The sequence below is a fragment of the Antedon mediterranea genome, chromosome 6, assembly GCF_964355755.1.
Source record: "Antedon mediterranea chromosome 6, ecAntMedi1.1, whole genome shotgun sequence".
In the NCBI taxonomy this organism is placed as follows: domain Eukaryota; kingdom Metazoa; phylum Echinodermata; class Crinoidea; order Comatulida; family Antedonidae; genus Antedon; species Antedon mediterranea.
The window spans coordinates 23,097,666-23,120,443 of record NC_092675.1 but is presented as its reverse complement, the minus strand read 5'-3'; the positions used below and the strand labels follow the sequence as shown (position 1 = coordinate 23,120,443).

Below are 22,778 nucleotides of genomic sequence, written 5' to 3'. Positions count from 1 at the left end.
GTTATACGATCATGTGATTTCAGTGAAAATTTCACATTTAGCTACTTAATAACATAGTTTGACTTGACCTTTTTTAAATAAGGTATGGAACCAAAACCAAGTCAGCGTCCAAGTGTATATCCGGATATAATTCAAACCACGCCACAATATACAGATACCAATTATCCAGATAAAATGCATCCGGAAAAACTTTTTTCTAAAGGTATTTAACCGCTTTATAATAATTTTCACACACCCTTTACATAGGTAGCTCTCAATACTGAAGCAACATAATACCATTTAATACAATGTACAGCGAGAAACAATACCAAACAGCCTACTTTCGTTCCTTCTCATAAGCTTACTCCCTCCGTAGAAGAAAACATTAAAATACGTAACGTAATTAAAACAACCAACACGTCCCCTTAAAAGTTTGGTGATTTATATGTTAAGTAAAGCAATATTAAATGTATTACAGATTTGTTGATTGCTGTTATATGTGTGTTTGGAGTAATCATGATGGGTTTGGTGATATTTGTATTTTGTAGAATATATAGGTAAGTGTGACCGTGCGTTGAGTTTTATATTCAGGGGAACTAGATGTTTGGAAATGAGGGGAAACAACAGTGTTGTTATTATTTGTATGTATATGTTTATTTTAATGGATGTAAATTTATTAATATCATAAGAGACGACACAAAGATTAGAAATGACCGTTTAAAAAACAGCGATTGTCAGGTCAGCTAAGTCGACGACAATTTATTTATTTTTTCAACCACAATATGTTTTCGATGGTTAGTTATTGAAATAATTGTATTGGAATGGCGCTGTATACATCGAACGATTGGTTGATTGATTGTTTCTTTTCTTCCAAGTGGTAGCAAAAAAGAAGACGTGAATGAGGTCATGTCGGACAGGGTCACAATGCTAAACCGGGCAAAAAGAATGACGTCTTTTTATATAGATGCTCCTGATGATCGTTACTACAATCTCCTTCCTCATCGTCTGCATTCAACCAAACAAGTGGTCTTAAACGACTATAGCAGAAGACCTATAACATCTTTTAAACCCCCTATAAAGCCAAAACCAAACATTAAGCGGATAGGTGGAATGTGTGGCTTTAACACAACAAAGACAATGCCAGCTGAAACTAAGCCACGATACGTCAATTTACCATTAGAAAATAATAAAAAACAAAAGCCGTTAATAATAGATTCTGGACCACACGATTACCAACCGATACGATATGCAAGTTCACAAAGAAACCGGATGCATCAAGTTGAATATAGTACCCCACATGCCACACATGACCACCATCCAGGTGGCCGGGCCTACAATATACGTACACTTCCACGGGCTCAGTATTCTGCCAAAAATCACCATAATCAATTCTATCAAAGATTTGACGATAATGTAATATCAGATCATTCAAGATACAATCAGTATGATGAGATAAGTTTAAAATTTAGTACAATGAAAAGAAATATGTCACAGATGTCAAATTGTTCTAGAGGTAGTGATCGTGATGGGTATCTGATTCCACGAGACCCTCTTGATCACCAGAGGTAGAAGATCACTCAACTGCTTTATAATGTATAATAATTTATAATAATGGATATGAATTACATCAACCACCAACAGTTAACTTACCAACTTCAGTGCTCATACTTTGCACGAAACTCCGTTAGTAAAAACGCCTGTTAACATCTTAGAACTTCAATTTACGCTTAATACGTCATCTATAAGAGACCTTTTTATCTGATATACATTTTGCCATTAATGCAATGATGTCGACCAACAACACTGTTTTTCCAGCAGTCATAAAATCGTAGTGTACTTTCTAAAACCAATGCAGTTGTAAGGCAATTGTAAGAGTTGCAATGACTGGAGTTGCATTGTACACTCAACGACAATGATAATAACAGCCTTTCTAGGATCGCATTGTGCACGCTCAAGCCACTCAACAATATTACTAGTATTGCTGATGAACAATATTCCAACCACCATGGTCCATCTACAAAACGAAGCATGTATACCAGGACAAATATAACCCAACCACTGATATTCAGAAAAAGAGCAGCATCAATCTACCAATTGACAATCGTTGACAGAAAGCCATTAAGATTTAACACATTCAGATATAAACTTTGAGAACGCCAAGTAAGAAAGATTTACTTAATTACTTCAACATTTCGTTCGTGAAATATTTACCTGTCTCTAAACAAGAGGTTGTCATTTCGGCAAAATTAATGTTATTAAAATGAACTACAGTACGAATGGCAGCATGGTGTATGTACACCCACACAAATATATCATCAGAAATCTAAACTACAGGGGAAAAAAGAAAGAAAGAAAGAGCATTCAACAACAAAGCATAACAAAACGACTAATTGACAATTTTTAATAGAAAGTCCTTAATTTACACATTCAGATTTTAGGAGGAACATCAAATAAAAAACAGTTACCGTACTAAATTACATCATGATTTCAGGAGGTTGGCATTGAGCCTCATACGTTGATCAGTCGTGTCCTACTGTAGAGATAAGTTTTCTTTCAATTACAGTCGTGTCAGACTTTATTTTAATACAATTAAATTTACTTATTAATGTTTACTTATTTAAACAAATATATAATTTATGATGGGATAAATGACATTGTTGTTGACTGATTAATTAAAATGTTGACAAAGAACTAATTAACTAATTCAAAGCTAACAAAGTGTTAACTCAAAACAATAATGAGATAATTAATTGGTCACATTACAATAATATAGGGTTTATTATCTATACAAAACCTACTCATGATTTCATTATCGATTGTCGACTATGTAAATAGCTTAATTTAATTATTAAAACAAAACTTAAGTAATGTAATTAATTGAATCGTATGTGGTTAACATTAATGTACTTGATTCCCATGTTCGTAAATTAAAATTAAATTGTAATCAATCAAAAATAGCATGCATTCCTTCTACAATATTCAATTGTCTATTAGATGTAATTCTAAGGACTTAGTTCAACAAAAGTACAAGCAATGGGTAGAAATGTACAATTGTATAAATAAGGTCAGATAAAATAGGACTCTTTAAGCGGGGCATGAAGAAGAATATTTGTACCTTGAAGCCACCTTTTTGTCACGATTCAGGTAGTTTCAGCGGTGAGATGACTCGGACATTCCCAGGGAATTTGATTCGCTGGTCGTCATCTCCAGTTTTCAGGTAGACATACTTACAAATTGAATGGATAATAGAATGTATCCGTGAGTAATGAGCACTTGGTTAGTGTGCCCTTCCGTCTGCATACATAGCTTAGGCATAGTACTACTCAATATATACAACTAGAAAAAGTAGGCTATTTGAAACAGCAGCAAATGTAATGTTTTTATTGAGTTTACAAATCGAACCTACTTTAACAAGACACATGTATACCATTGTCGTTTCGTTACTGGGACTGTATATGCCTACCGTAATGTTACCTTATTTGCCAGTATCCGGGATTTTATAGTTCTATCAGATATGGCTATTTTGAGAAACAGTTCACCGGGGTTCGTTAAAGTACAACGGGTACACTTTTCCGAGACGTTTTTTCACCACTAGGACTAGGAACAAGTTGCCCTCGAACATGCCGATGTCGTTGGCTCTTTGGGTACGGTAAACGGTGCCCTGTCTTAAATAAGGAATGAGGACCTAAAATGGAATGAAGTGTGGAACATAATTTAAACATGACCTACCAAATGTCTGTATACAAATACCAACATCACATCGAAGTTCACATCGACGTGCCGTGTGCAAAGGTGTGTAAAGATGATGGTCCTCAAAGCCGACATAACATATTGTACTAAATAAAAAGTAGATTATTGTTAGGTTAGATTAGGTTACGAATTAAATTTATATGATCATAAATATTGCTGAACGCCTCATCATCAGCAGCGTTCTGGCTGTCACTGTGTCTAATCGATGCGTTCCAAATTATGACATTATTATAACGTGTGTGAAAATATGCGTGTATAATATATTGTATTCAAATGATCACTAATAGTCCCTCTAAGTACACCTCTGTCTAAAAGTAATGCTGTACAGTAATTCAAAGTAATCTTATATTAATATTTGAATTTGTTATTATTGTTTTTACACACTTATTGTATTTAACGAAAAATTTAACAATAAGAGTGAAACACTACTGTCTTGATTCACTTATTTGGACCTACGGTAAACACATCACTGGGTATCTGCACACGCCGAGATCACAGTAAGTTCTCATCGTTCAACATGTTTACGTGTATCTCCGAACGGTTAAATGGCTTTTCTCCAAATTTATCATAACAAAATAAAATAAAGTTACTGGAAATATAATACGAATAAGAATGAAACAATGATTTATTAATTATCATTACTAATTAAATATCAATTACATATTACTGTAAGATAGTACAGTATTCAACTTTCCTAATTGGTGACGAGTTAATTAATCGAAATATATTGAACACGACACGATGGGCGTGACAATGCAATACCTACTAATACAATTTGTAAGGCATGTCAAAGCTAATTAACAAACCAGTTATCAATAATTAATCAATTAAAAAAACACGTCACGATATGCCAATCAAGATAAAACGATTCAATGTACTGTACAAAACAGCCGTTTCTGTAATAGCGGCACGTTCTGGCGATTGGCAAGAGAGAAAACTCATACTGAAATAATGAGAAAAAAACAATAACTAGGCCTATAAGAGACATTGCGCAAAATCAGTTATTGGTTCTGCACGTGTCCTGATTATGTTCAAAATATTGCCAAAATTCGACCCTTTTATTGTTGGCATAATCAGTTACTATAATTATCATAATGTGTCATGCGCATAATCACATTGTGTTTTCTACGCATATTACCTCAGTGCATATTAATATTATTGGGTTGCCATATACCTATTGTATTGTCAGTAGGCAGTTATGTCAAAAAATAAAATTGTCAAAATGTTGTCCTTTTTTTAAAAAATCCCTCTACTATATATAGCACAGTGATTTTTCGTAAAAAGGCCAAAATATGAACTTTTTAAAATTCAATTATTATGCAATAGTATTGCTATATTAATATATGCGTATATTGCGTTATCATCATCTTATAGACGCATAGTAAGCAGTCAAAAAACAAAAAGGTGAATATTTGCGCATTTTTTCGAAAAATGGCCAAAATATGCATTATTATACAATAAATTACTACCGGTATATATTGAGTTATTGAGCGATTTTTTCGAAAATTTCCATGTACTATAGCACAGAGATTTTTCAAAAAATGGCAAATTGTCGACATTTTTATTTTTTCGATAAAACTGGTTACTATAGCACAATTGACATAAGCAGAACCCATTATTGAAATTGAATTGAAATATATATTTATACTGGGTAACCTCTTCAGTCAAAGACTGGTCTCCCAGAGGGCCCAGTTGGTGATCAGTGGCTGTGATGTACTAATACACCGGGGTAACCCCCTACTCGTCTCGAAAGATGTACTAGGTTTTTTAAAGTGCACACGAGCAAGTTGTGTACACTGGACCTACGGTTTATAGTCCTTATCCGAGAAGACTCGTTCTACCACCAGAACCATGGAGTGAGTGAGCCTCGAACCCCTGCCGATGTTATGGCTACGTGATTACGGTTCCACTGTCTTAACCGCTCGGCCACTCACCTCTGCGCATGTTTATTATACTATAGTAACCATTTATGTCAAAAAATAAAAGGGTCGAAAATCGGCGATTTTTTCGAATTTTCGAACTTTTTATTTTTCAATAAAACTGGTTACTATAGCACAATTGACATGCGCAGAACCCAGTATTCGCCTCTGCGCAGGTTTATTATACTATATAGTAACCATGTATGTCAAAAGTGGTTACCATAGCACAATTGACATGCGCAGAACTCATTATTCGACTCTGCGCATGTTTATTATACTATAGTAACCACTTATGTAAAAAAACTAAAAGGGCTGAAAATCGGCGATTTTTTCGAAAATTTCCATGTACTATAGCACAAGGATTTTTCAAAAAATGGCAAATTTTCGAAATTTTTATTTTTCGATAAAACTGGTTACTATAGCACAATTGACATGCGCAGAACCCATTTTTTTATTTATTTATTTATTTATTTATTTATTAAGGTATAAAAACATCAAATTCCAACCAGCAGCAAGAGCTGAAAAGGTTGGATTACAATCAACTGAGAAATAAAATACATCAAAGAAGATCTAAACTAAACATTAAACTTAAAGGATTCGTGCTAAGTGTGGAATAGTAGACCGCCTATATCTTTCAGTGCGACATCTGCAAGAATCCAACTTTGAACTAGTATTGCTCCTTAACGATCTTGAATGCCTATCAGATTTATATGCTGGTAACATATTTCTAAATTTGGTAGATTCTAAAAGACTCTTGCCAAACTTGAGAAGAATCTGTTCTCTACGGGACTTTAAAGAAGGCAAACCTACTTGCTCTAAGGCTAATTCATAGCTAACATAATGTGGGCTCAAAATTATGCGCAAAGCCCGTTTTTGAATTTTTTCTATTAAATTAGATTGCTGAACAGTTAATGATGAATGCCAAACCTGGCAGGCATATTCCAGCACAGGTCTGATATATGATGTAAATACTGTAACCAGGTCACTGACTGGTGCACTAGACCTTTTCAGGATACATAGTGAAAATAGTCTACGTGAGGCTCTTGATGTTATATCATTAACATTTGAACCCCATTATTCGCCTCTGCGCATGTTTATTATACTATAGTAACCATTTATGTCCATAGTGGTTACTATAGCACAATTGACATGCGGAGAACCCATTATTCGACTCTGCGCATGTTTATTATACTATAGTAACCACTTATGTAAAAAAACTAAAAGGGTCGAAAATCGGCGATTTTTTCGAAAATTTCCATGTACTATAGCACAAGGATTTTTCAAAAAATGGCAAATTTTCGAAATTTTTATTTTTCGATAAAACTGGTTACTATAGCACAATTGACATGCGCAGAACCCATTATTCGCCTCTGCGCATGTTTATTATACTATAGTAACCATTTATGTCCATAGTGGTTACTATAGTACAATTGACATGCGGAGAACCCATTATTCGACTCTGCGCATGTTTATTATACTATAGTAACCACTTATGTAAAAAAACTAAAAGGGTCGAAAATCGGCGATTTTTTCGAAAATTTCCATGTACTATAGCACAAGGATTTTTCAAAAAATGACAAATTTTCGAAATTTTTATTTTTCGATAAAACTGGTTACTATAGCACAATTGACATGCTCAGAACCCATTATTCGCCTCTGCGCATGTTTATTATACTATAGTAACCATTTATGTCAAAAGTGGTTACTATAGCACAATTGACATGCGCAGAACCCATTATTCGACTCTGCGCATGTTTATTATACTATAGTAACCATTTATGTAAAAAAATAAAAGGGTCGAAAATCGGCCATTTTTCGAAAATTTCCATGCACAGGGATTTTTCAAAAAATGGCAAATTGTCGACCTTTTTATTTTTTGATAAAACTGGTTACTATAGCACAATTGACATGCGCAGAACCCATTATTCGCCTCTGCGCATGTTTATTATACTATAGTAACCATTTATGTCAAAAGTGGTTACTATAGCACAATTGACCTGCGCAGAACCCATTATTTGACTCTGCGCATGTTTATTATACTATAGTAACCATTTATGTCAACAAATAAAAGGGTCGAAAATCAGCGATTTTTTCGAAAATTTCCATGTATAGCACAGAAATGGCAAATTGTCGACATTTTAATTTTTCGATAAAACTGGTTACTATAGCACAATTGATATGAATACAATTCTACAGGACCCCAACGGAAATAAACCTAGGTAATTGGTTTTTTGGGCTATCCTGGTCGAAATCAACTTAACTGTTTTTCTCTTAATGTTCATAACTTTATTCTGTTTCTTACTTTTTAACTGAACGCTTTTTTATATTCTATTGTTTTATAATTTGTATTTTTAATGACTTTTTAACTATGGTACTGAACGGTTTCTGTTTTAATGCTGTTTTTATGCTATTTTTAAACCTTTTTTAAACCATTTTTAACCATCATTTTAGACATTTGCATTGTTTTAGATTGTTTATAACATTTTTTACTCCTTTTAATTGTGAGTCTCAAGTTTTAACTTTTTGTATTGTAACATTGTTATGTAATCATGTATTTTATGTTGATTATAACCGAATAAATGAATGAATGAATGAATGAATGACATAAGCAGAACCCATTATTCGCCTCTGCGCATGTTTATCATACTATAGTAACCATATATGTCAAAAGTGGTTACTATAGCACAATTGACACGCGCAGAACCCATTATTCGACTCTGCGCATGTTTGTTATACTATAGTAACCATTTATGTCAAAAAATAAAAGGGGTCGAAAATCGGCCATTTTACGAAAAATTGGCAAAATATGCAGTTTAAAAAAAATTCAATTATTATGCAATAATATTACTATATATATGCGTATATTGCGTTATCATCATCTTATAGACGCATAGTAAGCAGTTATGTCAAAAAATAAAAAGGTCAACATTTTGCCTTGTAACATTTTGTCAAAAAATGCCTATACTATAGAACTAATATGGCCAAAATTTGCCCTGTTACTATATTATTATAGTGTGACATGCGCAAAATCACATATTATTGTGTTCTGCTTATGTTACTAAATACAGTTGAAACATCTTAATATGACATGCGCATAATCACATATTGGGTTCTGCCCATTTCTTGATTTTTTTCATTTTTTTTCAAAAAATTTGACCCTTCTATTTTTGACAAAATTAATTACTATATCATAATAATAATAATATTTATTTCACGCTTTGTAAAAAATATAATAAAGTGTAAACGATAATGTTTGGCTCCCTCTATTGCTCAACTTTGTAGCGGTATTCGTAATCATGTTCATTTCACTTTTTTCTCAACCAATCAGATTCGAATGTGAATTGAAACTTAACTTAGAAAAATAAACTGTTTTTAATGTTAATCATACATCGAGCTATTTTGGTTTAAATCCACACATCATATCGAACAAATCAAATTAGGCCTAGTAAGATTGAGATTAGTAGGAAATGTAGTTGAAGTCAATGTAGTATATTTTAATTTCTTCCTTTACCTGTCTATAAGCATGTTTTGCTAGCTTAGTTCTGTCAATCTGTGAATAAAATGAGGAATTTGACTTTTGTAATCGTTTGTTTAAATCATGAAATTTGTAACAATACTATTTCTACTATTACACACAGTAGTATAATTATGTTAGTTTGACAGCAAAGCTACTCAGCACATCATTGTCTTATTACATCTATACCCACGTGGTATATACCAAATAGTAAACTAAACGATAAGAATGCATTTTTTTACCTTATATGTTTAAAGATGCAGTGTACCCCAAAAAAACATGAAGAATAAGGATTAATAAAATCAGACTTTAAATTGGCCTTTTTGCAGTTTTAATAACGTTATTCACGTTTGTAAAAAAAAAACAAAAACAATTATTATTTCACTTATAAAAAGACAAAAGAAACGTTTAATTTTAACCAAAAACAATTTTCTGACAGACAATTTAGGTATTTTTGCTTTAAATTGTTTTCTTTTGATCCAGTTTTTGGTCAAAGTGAATAACTATTGTGACATTAAAATGGCACATTAAAAAATATATTATTTAGGGAACAATAGGCTATATCTTTAAAATTTAAATGAAGCTTATGCGTAAAAGACAAGGAAAAGGAAACGCTTGCGTAGACACACAATCGCAATAGTCTTGAAAAAAAAAACACACTACATAAGGGTTAAAAGCTGCAACTGACGGTCGATAACAACAACATCATTTTACAATAAATACATCAATGTTAAGACAATACATCGATACAAGAGTTCCAATCTACAATGTACTCTAATGACGATTTTATATGCAATATAACAGCTGTGAATATAGGCCTACTACAACTGTCCTAAAGATTATAATATCACTAAGACTCAAATTTATTTTTGTATATTTTTATTTTGGTATGATAAAATAGATAGATACTGGTATCAATATTGATACATAGTGTAGAAGAAGAATTCTAACTAACTTTTGCTGAATGAATATGGCAAGAAGATGCCTTTGTCTATTATGATTTACATGTAAAAATTAGAGGCCTATTCGTAGTTTAATTTGTGCACATTATTATGTTTCATTACCTACCGGTGTACTTTTCGTTTAAATAGTATTTTTAATTAATAATAATAATTTTATTCTGATAGCATGCTAGATCTAACATTAAGCATTTTGATCACAGACCTTTGACAAAGAGTCGGTATGACAAGCGCTTAAATCTGTCGGAACTCATTATTCCCAAAAGCAAATTATTAATTCAATTACTTAATTGCTCTTATACACTGGTCTAAATAGTTCATATCTCATTTAAATGTTATGCCAAAATGTTGTACTAAACAGAATAAAAATCAAATAAACGTGAAAGGCTGTGGCCTCTATTCGTATACTGCAGAATTGCATTACTGTATCTACCATTCGTTACTGATGACATTGTTTATAATTAACATTTCCGTGTCGATGGGCGCCAGTAAAAAGAAAACCATATGAAGTTAACCAGCATACTATGCAATCACAGTGTTGAAAACTAATATCATCCTGCCGTACTCTCATGATATTTCGAACAGTTATCTCAATCCGTTTGTCAATCGGATAAGAAATACAATCGGAATCCAATTGCTTTCAGAAACAGGGATGTTGTAGCAATATGATTCGAAAAAATCAACACTTGTGGACATGTGTAGACACACAATCACAATCTTCTTGCAGATGTAATCTCAACTATCAACAACCTCATGTCATCCAACGCATTCACACTTCGTATTTACCATATCACCGGCGTCTCTTATGAAGTCGTTATTCCAGTAAATGTGGTTAATTATATAAAAAGTGCTACAGGAAGTTGGTAATTCTAATTAAATTAGTTATTTAGAGTCATCAACACGGTGCAAGCAAATTTGAATAACGTTTAAACGTTTAAAACCAAATTTTAATTTATTTTCTTTAAACAATCCTAAGTAACAATAATAAATGTTTTAGAGTTGTAGAAACGTACATTATGCAGTTTCCATAATTACATATCTTTTTTACAAGATTATTTCTTTTTTCAAAATAACATTATGATTTAGCAATACTTTATATAAATAAGTTTGACACGAACTTATCTAGATACATTAAATTATATCAGATATTTCCGGTTCAAAGGACAGTCTGACCAAATTTTGGAACATTCGTGACTTCATTTTGACTGGTGCCAAAATAAGTGGATGGGAGGGACAACCTTGGGTACAATTATTAACGATGACTAATCTCAAAGAGGAGTGCAACAAATCCCAACAGCCGGTAAATTACTGTCAATTAAAAGAGAAGTATCTGCATTTTGTCTATGCCAAGTTCAGGTTTATACCCAAAAACGACTAAACCTTCTACTGACAATCTCATTATACTACAAATAAAACCATTTAAGGATATTAAATGAAACAAAATATGTCTATTTACAACAAGTATGTATAGCTATTATGATGATATAGGCTTATACTATACAAAATATGATAAAATAAACTGTGAATGTAAAGATGTGTTTCTTGTGAACATTTTTTCAATCAATCGTAAATTCATAATAATAACCATAACAACGTGTATAGTACAGTGATTTTTACAAAAAAAAAATATATACATTTATTATTTACAGTATTGATAATATTAACAAAAACTTAGAATTATACTGACTATTATTGAAAAAAAAAGAAGTTAAATAAATAAATACAATGTTTCATTCGAGGTCTACAATAAATGGAAAAGATGAATACATATAATATATCAAAAATAGAGGATAGTGTTTAAAAGATTATATTGGCAAAAGCATATCAACATAGTTATAAGCAAAAAAATATGTGATGTCCTATGTAACAATTAAAAATGCCATATACATGGCTGCAGTCGCAAATTTGAGTTAGTGTTTACCGACCGACCGACCAACCGACATAGTGAGCTGTAGAGTCGCGTTGCACGCACGTACGCGATTAAAAAATAGAAGAAAAAGAAATTACACAATAAAAAAACAAAACACTAGGGCTTTCAAATACATTTCATAAATAAAAGTACAAAAACAATTCGGAAAAATTAACTATAACCCCATTTGAAATTGTGTTTGCTTTAGCCTAAATTACCGTTTTATCAGGTAGATAATTTTGTTGCGATCCCAATTTTGGTAAAAATCAATTCTGTGACATTAAAATTGCAACAAACAAATTTAAAAACAAATTCCGAGGGACAATTATATACTATAAAAATGTTAGGGCTCACAGATTTCAACTGGTGATAAAAAATGGTGTCGCCTATAGCATAAATGAAAACGGACGTCGTACCCACTGATGTGACACCTTGAATTTCCCCTTTAAGGTCGAGGTTAATATATAATAATAAATACACCCTAACAACTATTACAGTTTTTTTAATTAAATAAAAAGAAATACCATTCGCTTCCTTAAAATGTTTTTTCAATGAACTATATACACCAGCTGTCTATTTCCACTGCTAACAGTGTAAATATAGGATCTTGAAGTTTAGAAATGCCTTCACAAAGTATTTTACACATTATTATTAACGTAATTTATTCCTAATTTTTTTGCCAATCCATGTTTCAGTGTGCTTATAAAAGTCTGCTCTTATACGAACCGTATTCAAAACATGTTCAGAGCAATACAAATCTTAAATAGACGTATATGGTTATAGATATGTGAACACAATATCCAAGCTTACCGCAGCTCCTCAGTATAGTAAGAGACCGCATATCCAGCTCGAGATTAAGTTTCATTACGATTATTATCCGGATTGTTATCCGGATTTTTATCCAATTAACGAAATGATAACTTAAAGATGTATTGTCCCTCGAAACACAAAAAATGAAGGTCAAAATATTCTTAATTTAAATTGGCCATATCAAAGTAATATTAAAATTATTCACTTTAAGTTGCAAATTCGAGCCAAAAACAACAAGGAAGTTTACGTAATTGACAGGTATATTAATTTTATTACATTTCGTCTACAAAATCTTCGCAAGCAAAAATAAACAAAGATTTCAAACCACGAGTATGCATTATGCATGATGCTAATTAGGATTGTTTACAACTCGTCACGGTTGAGAAGGTGTTTTCACACAGATCGCGAGGAAGTTTTATGATTAAGTATACAGGGTAGCAAAACAAGCGCTTTGCATTATGAGATATGATTTGATCGAAAACTTTGACTGGAAGTCAAAGTTATTTTTTGAACAAAAAACGTCTGTATTTCAGTTAAATGAATTTTTTTTTCGACTAATTTTTGGTGAAAGTTAATAACTATTATGATACTTCAAAATGACCCACTTTTATTCGAAATCTTTTTTTTTTTTTTTAAATAAAATTTAAACGCAAGTCTACAGCTCACTATGTCGGTTGGTTGGTCGTTCGGTGGGTCGGTAAACACTAACTTTTATGAGCACGCGACTGCAGCCATGTAGAATAATTGTTGATATGTTGAGCATGTATGTATGATGTAACCATTTCGGTCAACTGTTTTAGTATAATGAAACAAAAATCTTATCATCATAATGTTCGAAAACAATTTCTATAGGCCTATGTTCACCATTTTTCTTCCCTGTAGCCAACAATCCGAATATTATTTCTTATTGAATATATCTCCAATTTATTTTTATCACTGTTCAAGATTTAAATCTGTTTTGACCGCTTGTTTTGCTACCCTGTATACTTAATCGTAAGCCCTTGTCTAGTGGTCTCATCAATTTACTCAGCATGTGAGTCTTTAATTTGTTTGGCTTGACACTCAACCGAGGTAATAAGTTCTCGCCAAAACTTATCCATGTTCAGTCTGGTCCGTACCTGCTAATAAAGATTTTTTTATAAATTTCCTGACTTGACATACCACTGAAAATCATTTGCATCGTCCGGTAAACCCATTGTAACGTCATTTTTGGAATGGACTGGCATGCTTCGCTGGTGACGCCAGGCTGGTTGATGTGTTGATTTACCATCTCGGTTTTTATCCGCACCTGCATACATGTCATCAACATAGCATTCGGCATAAATGCTTGTGCTTTCGGCTGTTTATTTTTGTTTAATTATTATTTCGAGTATTTATATTTTAAGGATTACCGAAAGCATAGTTATATAGGAAAACCACAGAGGACCAATAAATGGTAAGATGAAAAAAGGAGAAAAAAATAGAATGTTATCCACGAGTGCGATTACCAAAGTATGCGATCGATTTTACACTTAAAATAATCATAATTTAATATTAACTATATTTGTCGTTTTTTCAACATTGTATCTTATATTACAGGATTACATCTTTGAATGAATTGAATAATTGCTAATTTGTAATTATTATGTAAATTTATTTTTAAAACATGAAATACAATGTTAGATCTCGAATTGCACTCGACAATATCTGCAAGTATTTTATGTTTTATGATAAAGGATGTTTTAGGAGGATAAAGTCCTGGTAGTTTACTCAACAACTCGGCTATCGGGGTTTCATTCGATTTCAAACAAAAGCTCTTATCATCAGTTCTCTTGATGTAATTTTATATAATAATTTCTCAGAATTTACTCCTATGTTTTATGAATATAATTAATTTGATCTTTATACTACTATACCTTCACACGCGCGGTCCGAAAATAAACAAAAAAACAAAATGGCTATCGCCACCAATACAAGCACCAACGGCCAACTTAGTTGAGGAACTCCCTGGTTGAAACCAACCATGCAGGGAAGTTGCAAGGTGATTGACACACCTTACCGTGAACCCGGAAATTACTTCTACCGCGCGTAGAGTTAAAATTTACCGATTGAATCAGAAATTGTCTTATAAAACCCTTTATAATAATTTATCTTCCTAAGATAGAAATATGGAACAATATCGTAATAGTGGAAATTAATGTTATCAAATCTACGTTTCGCGGTACATCTGAGATAGATCAGGTAAGTATCCACGGCGGAGATTTCTACCGAAATTTTTCCATTGTCAGAATTAACCATTATTTATAGATGGATTTGTACCGAAGGTTTTCCAATGTCAGAATTAACCATAATTAAATTTTATTTATAGATGATATATATATATATACACACACATTAGGCAATGAACATTAATTCGAAATGGTGATATACTGAAATGTAATTAATTAATTTGAAACGATAAAGATGAGAACATCTGTGAGAATGAGAAAAAGTCGCCCCAACCGAGACTCGAACTCGGACCGCTCAAAACAAAGAGGGACTAGTGCTGCTCCGCCGTATCACGCCGAAAGTGTTAAAGAGTCGTTAATGAGTTCTTTCTCTTTCTTTCTTTTTCTTCGCCGTGTACCACAATCGCAATGAGTTCTTGGTCGGTATAATTAATTAGTTTGAAACGACAGAAATCTGTGAGAATGAGAAAAAGTCGCCCCGACCGAGGCTCGAACTCGGACCGTCTGCTTGATTACATCAAGAGATGTCCTAACCATTAGACCACTGGGGCTTTCATGGTATTGTTCAAACTCGATTGGATAGCGACTCTTTAACATTCTCGGCGTGGTACGGCGGAACAGCACTAGTCCCTCAATTGTACGCACGCGCACCAGAGATCAAATTGATACGCCCTCATCTTTCAGTATTTTATTCACGAGGCGGGATCTCAGAAGAGATACTTTTATTTATATAAACATCACATGTATCTGGTGAAACATTCTGGTAATTTCTATGAGCACCGTTTCAATAATTTGACAGTATGATTTATATATGAATTCATATACAAATGTTGTCTATCTGATGTCATGACGTCATCATAATGGCCAGTTAAATTCAAAAAGTCAGATTTTCATCTCTTTCGTAAAAGCTCATCGCCTTTAAAAGACAACAACGCATCTAACTTTTACGTGCCCAAAATCCTTCAAATTTTCATTAGTGTGTTTATTCAGATACTATCTTCTACTATAGTTAATCTTTATACGTCAATTTGATGACGTCATCGTGTTAATAATTGGATTTAAAAAAAGATGGGTCTTGTAATTTCATCTATGCTACACTGTATATAAATTATTGAAACAGTGCTCATATTCGGAACATGATCTTATAATCACGCAGTCGAGCATACCTCATCGGCGAATCCCGCCGTTTCAATAATTTGACAGTATGATTTATATATAATTTACACAGTGCTACGCAACACAATACATGTACACAATATTATTTGTTTTAAACCGTTGCGTATTAAAGTTGGAATTTATTCTGACTAGTTAAGCCTCCACTGATTGTGAGTACGTTTGTTGTATGAGAGAATGTATCAGGTGGGTGAAAATCTGGCTCTGTGGCCTAGTGGTATGATACTCGACTTGTAAGCGAGAGATCGCAGGTTCGAATCCCGCCAGCGACATTTTTTCATACAATTAAAATTATGGAAATTTCACCGCGAGCTGATGAGCTATGCTTGACGCGATTATGAGATCATGTTCCAAATATGAGCACTGCTTCAATAATTTGACAGTGTGATTTATATATGAATTCATATCTACAATTCAACAACTTCCATAATACGTTTAATCACGTAGGTCACTTTTCATTCCGATGAGATATAACAGATTAAAATATACTGTATAGATGAAATTAAGTAACTCACGTAACTCACTCTATTTTTTTTTTATACGACGACGTAATAAAAATATAAATGTTTTTAACTCATCAAGAAAATTGATTTAGCAAGAACATATAAAAATGTAGGAGAAAATTTGGAACGCTTTAGCGCGATGCGCTTTATTAAAGATGTATTTGAAACACAAAAAATGAATGTCAAAATATTCTAAATTTAAATTGGCCATATCAAAGTAATATTAAAGTTATTCACTTTAAGTCGAAAATTCGAGCCAAACAAAACAAGTTTACGTAACTAACAGGTAAATTAGTTTGATTACATTTCGTCTGGAAAATCGTCGCGAGCGAAAGTAAACAAAGATTTCAAGATTGTTACAACTCGTCACGGTTGAGAAGGTGTTTTCACACAGATCGCCAGGAAGTTTTATGATTATGCATACCGAGTAGCCAAACAAGCGCGTTTCATTATGGGATATGTTTTGATCAAAAAAACGTCTGTACGTATTTCAGTTAAATGATTTTTTTTCGATTAATTTTAGGTGAAACTTAATAACTATTATGATACTTCAAAATGATCCACCTTTTTTCGAAATCTTGTTATTTTTTATTTTTTTTGGAATTATTCAAAGGGACAATACATCTTTAAATGGGATTAACGAGTAGGCCTACAAAAGAGAACAAAAATCAATTTCTAAAATTCGAGTGGCCATATTATGGTGAAGTCAAAACATCCTTGTAGGTAGGAAATGTAAATGAATTGATATCTACAACTCATTAGCTTCCATAATACATTTTAAAAAACGGGGTAACCTGCCATCCTGAAGAGTTATTATTTTGCAATTAAAGTTCATGAACTTGAATGAAATCTTCTACAGAAGGTACGGTAAGAAAAACAAAAATCAATTGCAAATAAACATGTTTCTACGCTTTGTACGAGCTGTGCGCAAAACGTGAAAAATCTCAAAATTTATTAGAAATTAATTTTTACGCGCGAAATTTCGTTTGAACCCGCTTTTTTTACTCCATAGAAATTTTCCCCATGATATGGATTTGAATGATATGAATTATAAATTTCATTAAGTTTCCTTAAAAAATATTTGTTTGTTCTAAAGTTATGATTATTCATAGAAATTCATAAAGTCGTCAAAAAGCTTGGCTGTACATCTACACTTCAAAGTCAATCTTTTGACATAGTTATGCAAAGTTATGTTCACAAATATTTGGAGATATGCTGTCCGCCGCAAAAATCGTGGAAAGAAAGAAGAAGAAAGAAAACACGCACAGATGACAGTCTCGTGTATCTCAGGATACAGAGAAGTATGAAGACAAGGCTAGCAATCTGTTCCTACCAACTAAGTACTACTTCATAATAAGTATATATGTTCATATATAATTCTCAAAAATGTACTTCCAATGCAATATAAATATGTCAAACAACAATAAAAATTATTTTAACAAATGTTTATCTAAAGTTTAACTTTAAAGGCGAATAAAAACATATCCTAAGTCCATTGATGTATTTACCAGGAATTGGTTTCTTGGCTTTGCGTAATGGTGCTAGGGTAGCACTGGCGACAACCACCAACAAGAGAAGACAAAATACACACATGATGTAGTCTAGAACAAAATGAACATTTAAAAAAAAAATGGTACAAATTTGTTTGATGTTATTGTTAAATGTTATTTGTAAATTAAACATTTTATATTATTCAAAAATCAATAAACATTAAACCTAGACTGGACTATGAATAATATTGACTGAAATGACGACATCAATAAATACCTAGTATAGATTTCAATAAGATGATCAAATCAAATGGTACAATTTATAATAATAGCATATGGCAGCCATATATTGATGATTAAATACATAAATGTATATATTATATACGTTTTTATTGGCGGCAATCTTGGAATTCAATGTGGTTGCCATATGCTATTTTTATAAATTGTACCATTGGACTGATTTATAATAATATTGTAAGATTTGTCACACACATTACGTTCGTACGTGGTTTAAAATAGGAGCTACTATCAGTTTTGAGTAAAAAATAGGGGCCATTTTGAAATCAAAGATGGTGGCCAAAGTACGGTCGGGAAAAATTGGCCCCCAGTTGCAATGAATTCTACTAGGATTCCAAAACTGCCAAGAACTCAACTTGAGCATTAAAATCTCACGGCATTACATTAGGTTCCCCATTATGACAATAATAAGGGTTATCCGCAATAAAAGTTGCTGATAACCAAAAAAAAAAAAAAAAAAGATCCTGACTAACATAATGGTTATCAACCGATAATAATAAATAAAAAACAGAAACAGGACTATTAACTTTTTTAAACTTTTATTATCATACTCTGTTATAAATAATATATTGTTTAAGCATATTTTTTCCTCTCGTTTATATGTTACAACGTTAAAAGTAGTTGTGATAAAAAAATTTGCTGTATAATACATAAAATGATGGATTTTGATGTTTTTAAAACCATATTTACATTCGTTATTTTACATTTAAAAAATACAAAAAAAGTAATTTAAATATATAAAATAAGTAACAAAATGGCAATAAAAATACGATAAAAATTAATTAAAACCGTAAGGTTAGAGTCCATACACTGTGCAAGTCCAAAAAAGTATTTTGGCTCTTCTTACCCGGACGTAAAACTTTTTTTTAAAGTATATATCTATACTAATAAAAAGATTTAAAATAACTTTATACATCAATATTAAAATATTTGTATATCTATTCAATTCAATTTATATTTATATTATACATATACTCATCACAGGCACAGAAAAATTCAAAACGATAAAGATCGAAAAGTCACCAAAATCGAAATTCGAAACCGGAACAGTTTGCTTGATATGCAGATTTTTCCTAATAGTGGGGAACCTAATGTAATTCCATGACATTTTAATGCTCAAGTTGAGTTCTTGGCAGTTTTGGAATCCTTAGGACTAGTATAATTCATTGCAACTGGGGACTATTTTTCCCATCCCTACTTTGGCCGCCATCTTGGATTTCAAAATGGCCCCTATTTTTTACTCAAAACTGATAGTATAGCTCCTATTTTAAACCACGTACGAACGTAATGTGTGTGACAAATCTTACTATATTATGATAAATTAGTCCAACGCTACAATTTATAAAAATAGCATATGGCAACCACATTAAATTCCAAGATGGCCGCCAATAAAAACGTATATAATGTATGCATTTATGTATTTAATCATCAAAATATGGCTGCCATATGCTATTATTATAAATTGTACCATTGATTACCACGCCTCTGGACAGAATGAAGTATTTAAAGGACAGCAGCTCGTCGGACCATCATTCTCAATCACATTATAGGACAAGATTTGATCAGGTAGGCCAAACAACAGGATCAGTTATTGGTTCTTTCGTAATAGTATTAATTTAGACATACCTAATTTCAAGTTTTAAGTTTTAAGTTCATTGCATATTGTTTTGTTGATTTGATTGATCATCTTATTGACATCTATACTAGGTATTTATTGATGTCGTCATTTCAGTCAATATTATTCATAGTCCAGTTTAGGTTTAATGTTTATTGATTTTTGAATAATATAAAATGTGTAATTTACAAATAACATTGTAATTTGTACCAATTTTGTTTAAATGTTCGTTTTGTTCTAGACTACATCATGCGTGTATTTTGTCTTCTCTTGTTGGTGGTTGTCGCCAGTGCTACCCTAGCACCATTACGCAAAGCCAAGAAACCAATTCCTGGTAAATACATCATTGGACTTAGGGTATGTTTTTATTCGTCTTTGAAGTTAAACTTTAGATAAATATTGTTAAAATAATTGTTATTGTTGTTTGACATATTATTTGTATTGCATTGTCAGTAAATTTTGAGAATTATATATGATTGTAATAATATTATATTATTATTATAATAATTATATTAATAAAAAAAATTAAAATCTCATGAAGTTGATATTTGAAACATTAGGTTCCCCACTAATATATAAATTGTACCATTGGACTGATTTATCATAATCTTGTAAGATTTGTCACTTTCGTACGAGGTTTAAAATAGGAGCTACTATCAGTTTTAAATAATGGTGGCCATTTTGAAATCCAAGATGGCGGCCAAATTAGGTCGGGAAAATTGGCCCCTAGTTGCAATGAATTCTACTAGTCTTAAGGATTCCAAAACTGCCAAGAACTCAACTTGAGCATTAAAATCTCACGGAATTGATATTTGGAACATTAGGTTCCCCACTATTATCTGAAGACTTGTTCCTCCACCACCAGAACTAGGAGCTAGACGGCCTCGAATCGATGCATGGTAAAACGGTGATCCTGCCTTAACCGCTCGGCCACTTGACTCACTTAATATAGGAAAAGAGTATTTAGGTTATAGAGTAGCTTAACTTTCTTTAAGAGTTAGGTGCTATAATTGAGCTTGTTACATTACATTGCTGTTTCAAGGTGATTAAATATCTATTACTGTGTATATATTTATATTATATAGGTTAACTATAGAATAGAGAAAAGGACGCCAGAATCTATGATAGGTAAGACATTTTTATCATTGTATTTTTGTCGTCGGGCTGAACTCAAATCAATCCACATCTTCATGCAGCTACCATTATAATCATGGTAACATAGCAAGATATCTTATTTCCTTGTGAAGCTGCCTTTTTGGTAATGACAAAAACGGCGAAATAAACTTTCCTAACCTAAGCACTTTCCTCCATTAAAGACATTAAAGAGTATCGGAGCAATTTATATTTGCTAACCCTGTCGTGATAAAAAAAAAATACACATTTATATTAGACAATAACATGGGAACATTATTAGATATTGAAACATTATTTGTGTTATTAATTTCACAGAATGTCCGGCTCAAACCTACAGTTATGGAAATAATTGTTTCTTTGTGGCAAACGCAAATCCGTTTGAGGGCATTGCCGCACAATGTAACGAGGAAAGATGCAATGCCAGGCCTGTTGTCATATCGTCTCAAGATGAAAACGACTTTTTGCAAGAAAGACTTATTGACGATGGTTACAGAACGAAGCTTATCTGGATAGGCTACCGTTACATTTCACAGGTTGATGAATATCGTTGGATTCCAACTGAAGAGACATCACGATTTGAAGGTATTGCACTAAACAAAGCATGTTCCTTTATATAATTATGACATTGAGTTGTTCCTTAGATTGTGGGTGAGGTGACAATAACGCATTCCACAACTAATACTCAAAAGGCTTTCATGGTATTGTTCAAACTCGATTGGATAGAGACTCTTGGGACTATTGCTGTTCCGCCATACCACGCCGAGAATTTTAAAGAGTCGCTATCCAATCGAGATTACCATGAAAGCCCACGTGGTCTAATGGTTAGGACATCTGCATATCAAGCAGGAGGTTCCGGGTTCTCGGTTGGGGCGGGGGTTCTCATTCTCATAGATTTCCTCATCCTTTTCCATCGTTATCGTTTTAAATAATTACTTAAATTTCAGTATTTCAGAATTTATTCTTTGCCTGTGATGTTTATGTATATAAAAGTGTCTCTCCTCTGAGATCCCGCCTCATGAATAAAATACTGAAAGATGAGGGCGTTTCAATATGATCTCTGGTGCGCGTGCGTACAATTGAGGGACTAGTGCTCTTCCATCGTACCACGCCGAGAATGTTAAATAGTCGCTATCCAATCGAGTTTGAACAATACTATGAAAGCCACAGTGGTCTAATGGTTAGGACAGCTGCATATCAAGCAGAAGGTCTGGGTTCGAGTCTCGGTTGGGGTGATTTTTCTCATTGTCACAGATTTCCTCATCTTATCGTTTCAAATTAATTAATTACATTTCAGTACATCACCGGGCGGTTGCCCAAAAGCTCTGCTAACTTTTCAGGCTGTTTTACTTTATCGTTTTGATTTAACTTTTCGCTTTTTTTTTGTATCTCTATTGAGATCCAGTCACTGATTCCCACAGCATTGTCATTTTTCAGTAATTTGCCTATATATATAATTTTACATTACTTTCAGCGTGGACAAATGGAGAACCACAAAGAGGAGACCTATGTGCCGCAATGA

General features: G+C 32.6%; 2 protein-coding genes across 2 annotated transcripts; both read left to right on the top strand.

Annotated features, from left to right (window-relative positions):
* The first annotated feature begins 2 nt into the window (after nt 1–2).
* On the top strand, nt 3–2,797 carry LOC140051833 (uncharacterized). The gene is made up of 3 exons (XM_072097155.1): nt 3–202; nt 458–536; nt 855–2,797. Exons 1-3 carry the CDS (start codon nt 85–87, stop codon nt 1,546–1,548), a joined length of 891 nt encoding a protein of 296 aa, XP_071953256.1. The 5' UTR covers nt 3–84; the 3' UTR covers nt 1,549–2,797.
* A 17,099-nt stretch (nt 2,798–19,896) lies between these two features.
* On the top strand, nt 19,897–22,778 carry LOC140052501 (uncharacterized). Its single transcript, XM_072098108.1, has 6 exons — nt 19,897–20,076; nt 20,367–20,482; nt 21,211–21,253; nt 21,575–21,841; nt 21,983–22,080; nt 22,731–22,778. Exons 2-6 carry the CDS (start codon nt 20,375–20,377, stop codon nt 22,776–22,778), a joined length of 564 nt encoding a protein of 187 aa, XP_071954209.1. The 5' UTR covers nt 19,897–20,076; nt 20,367–20,374.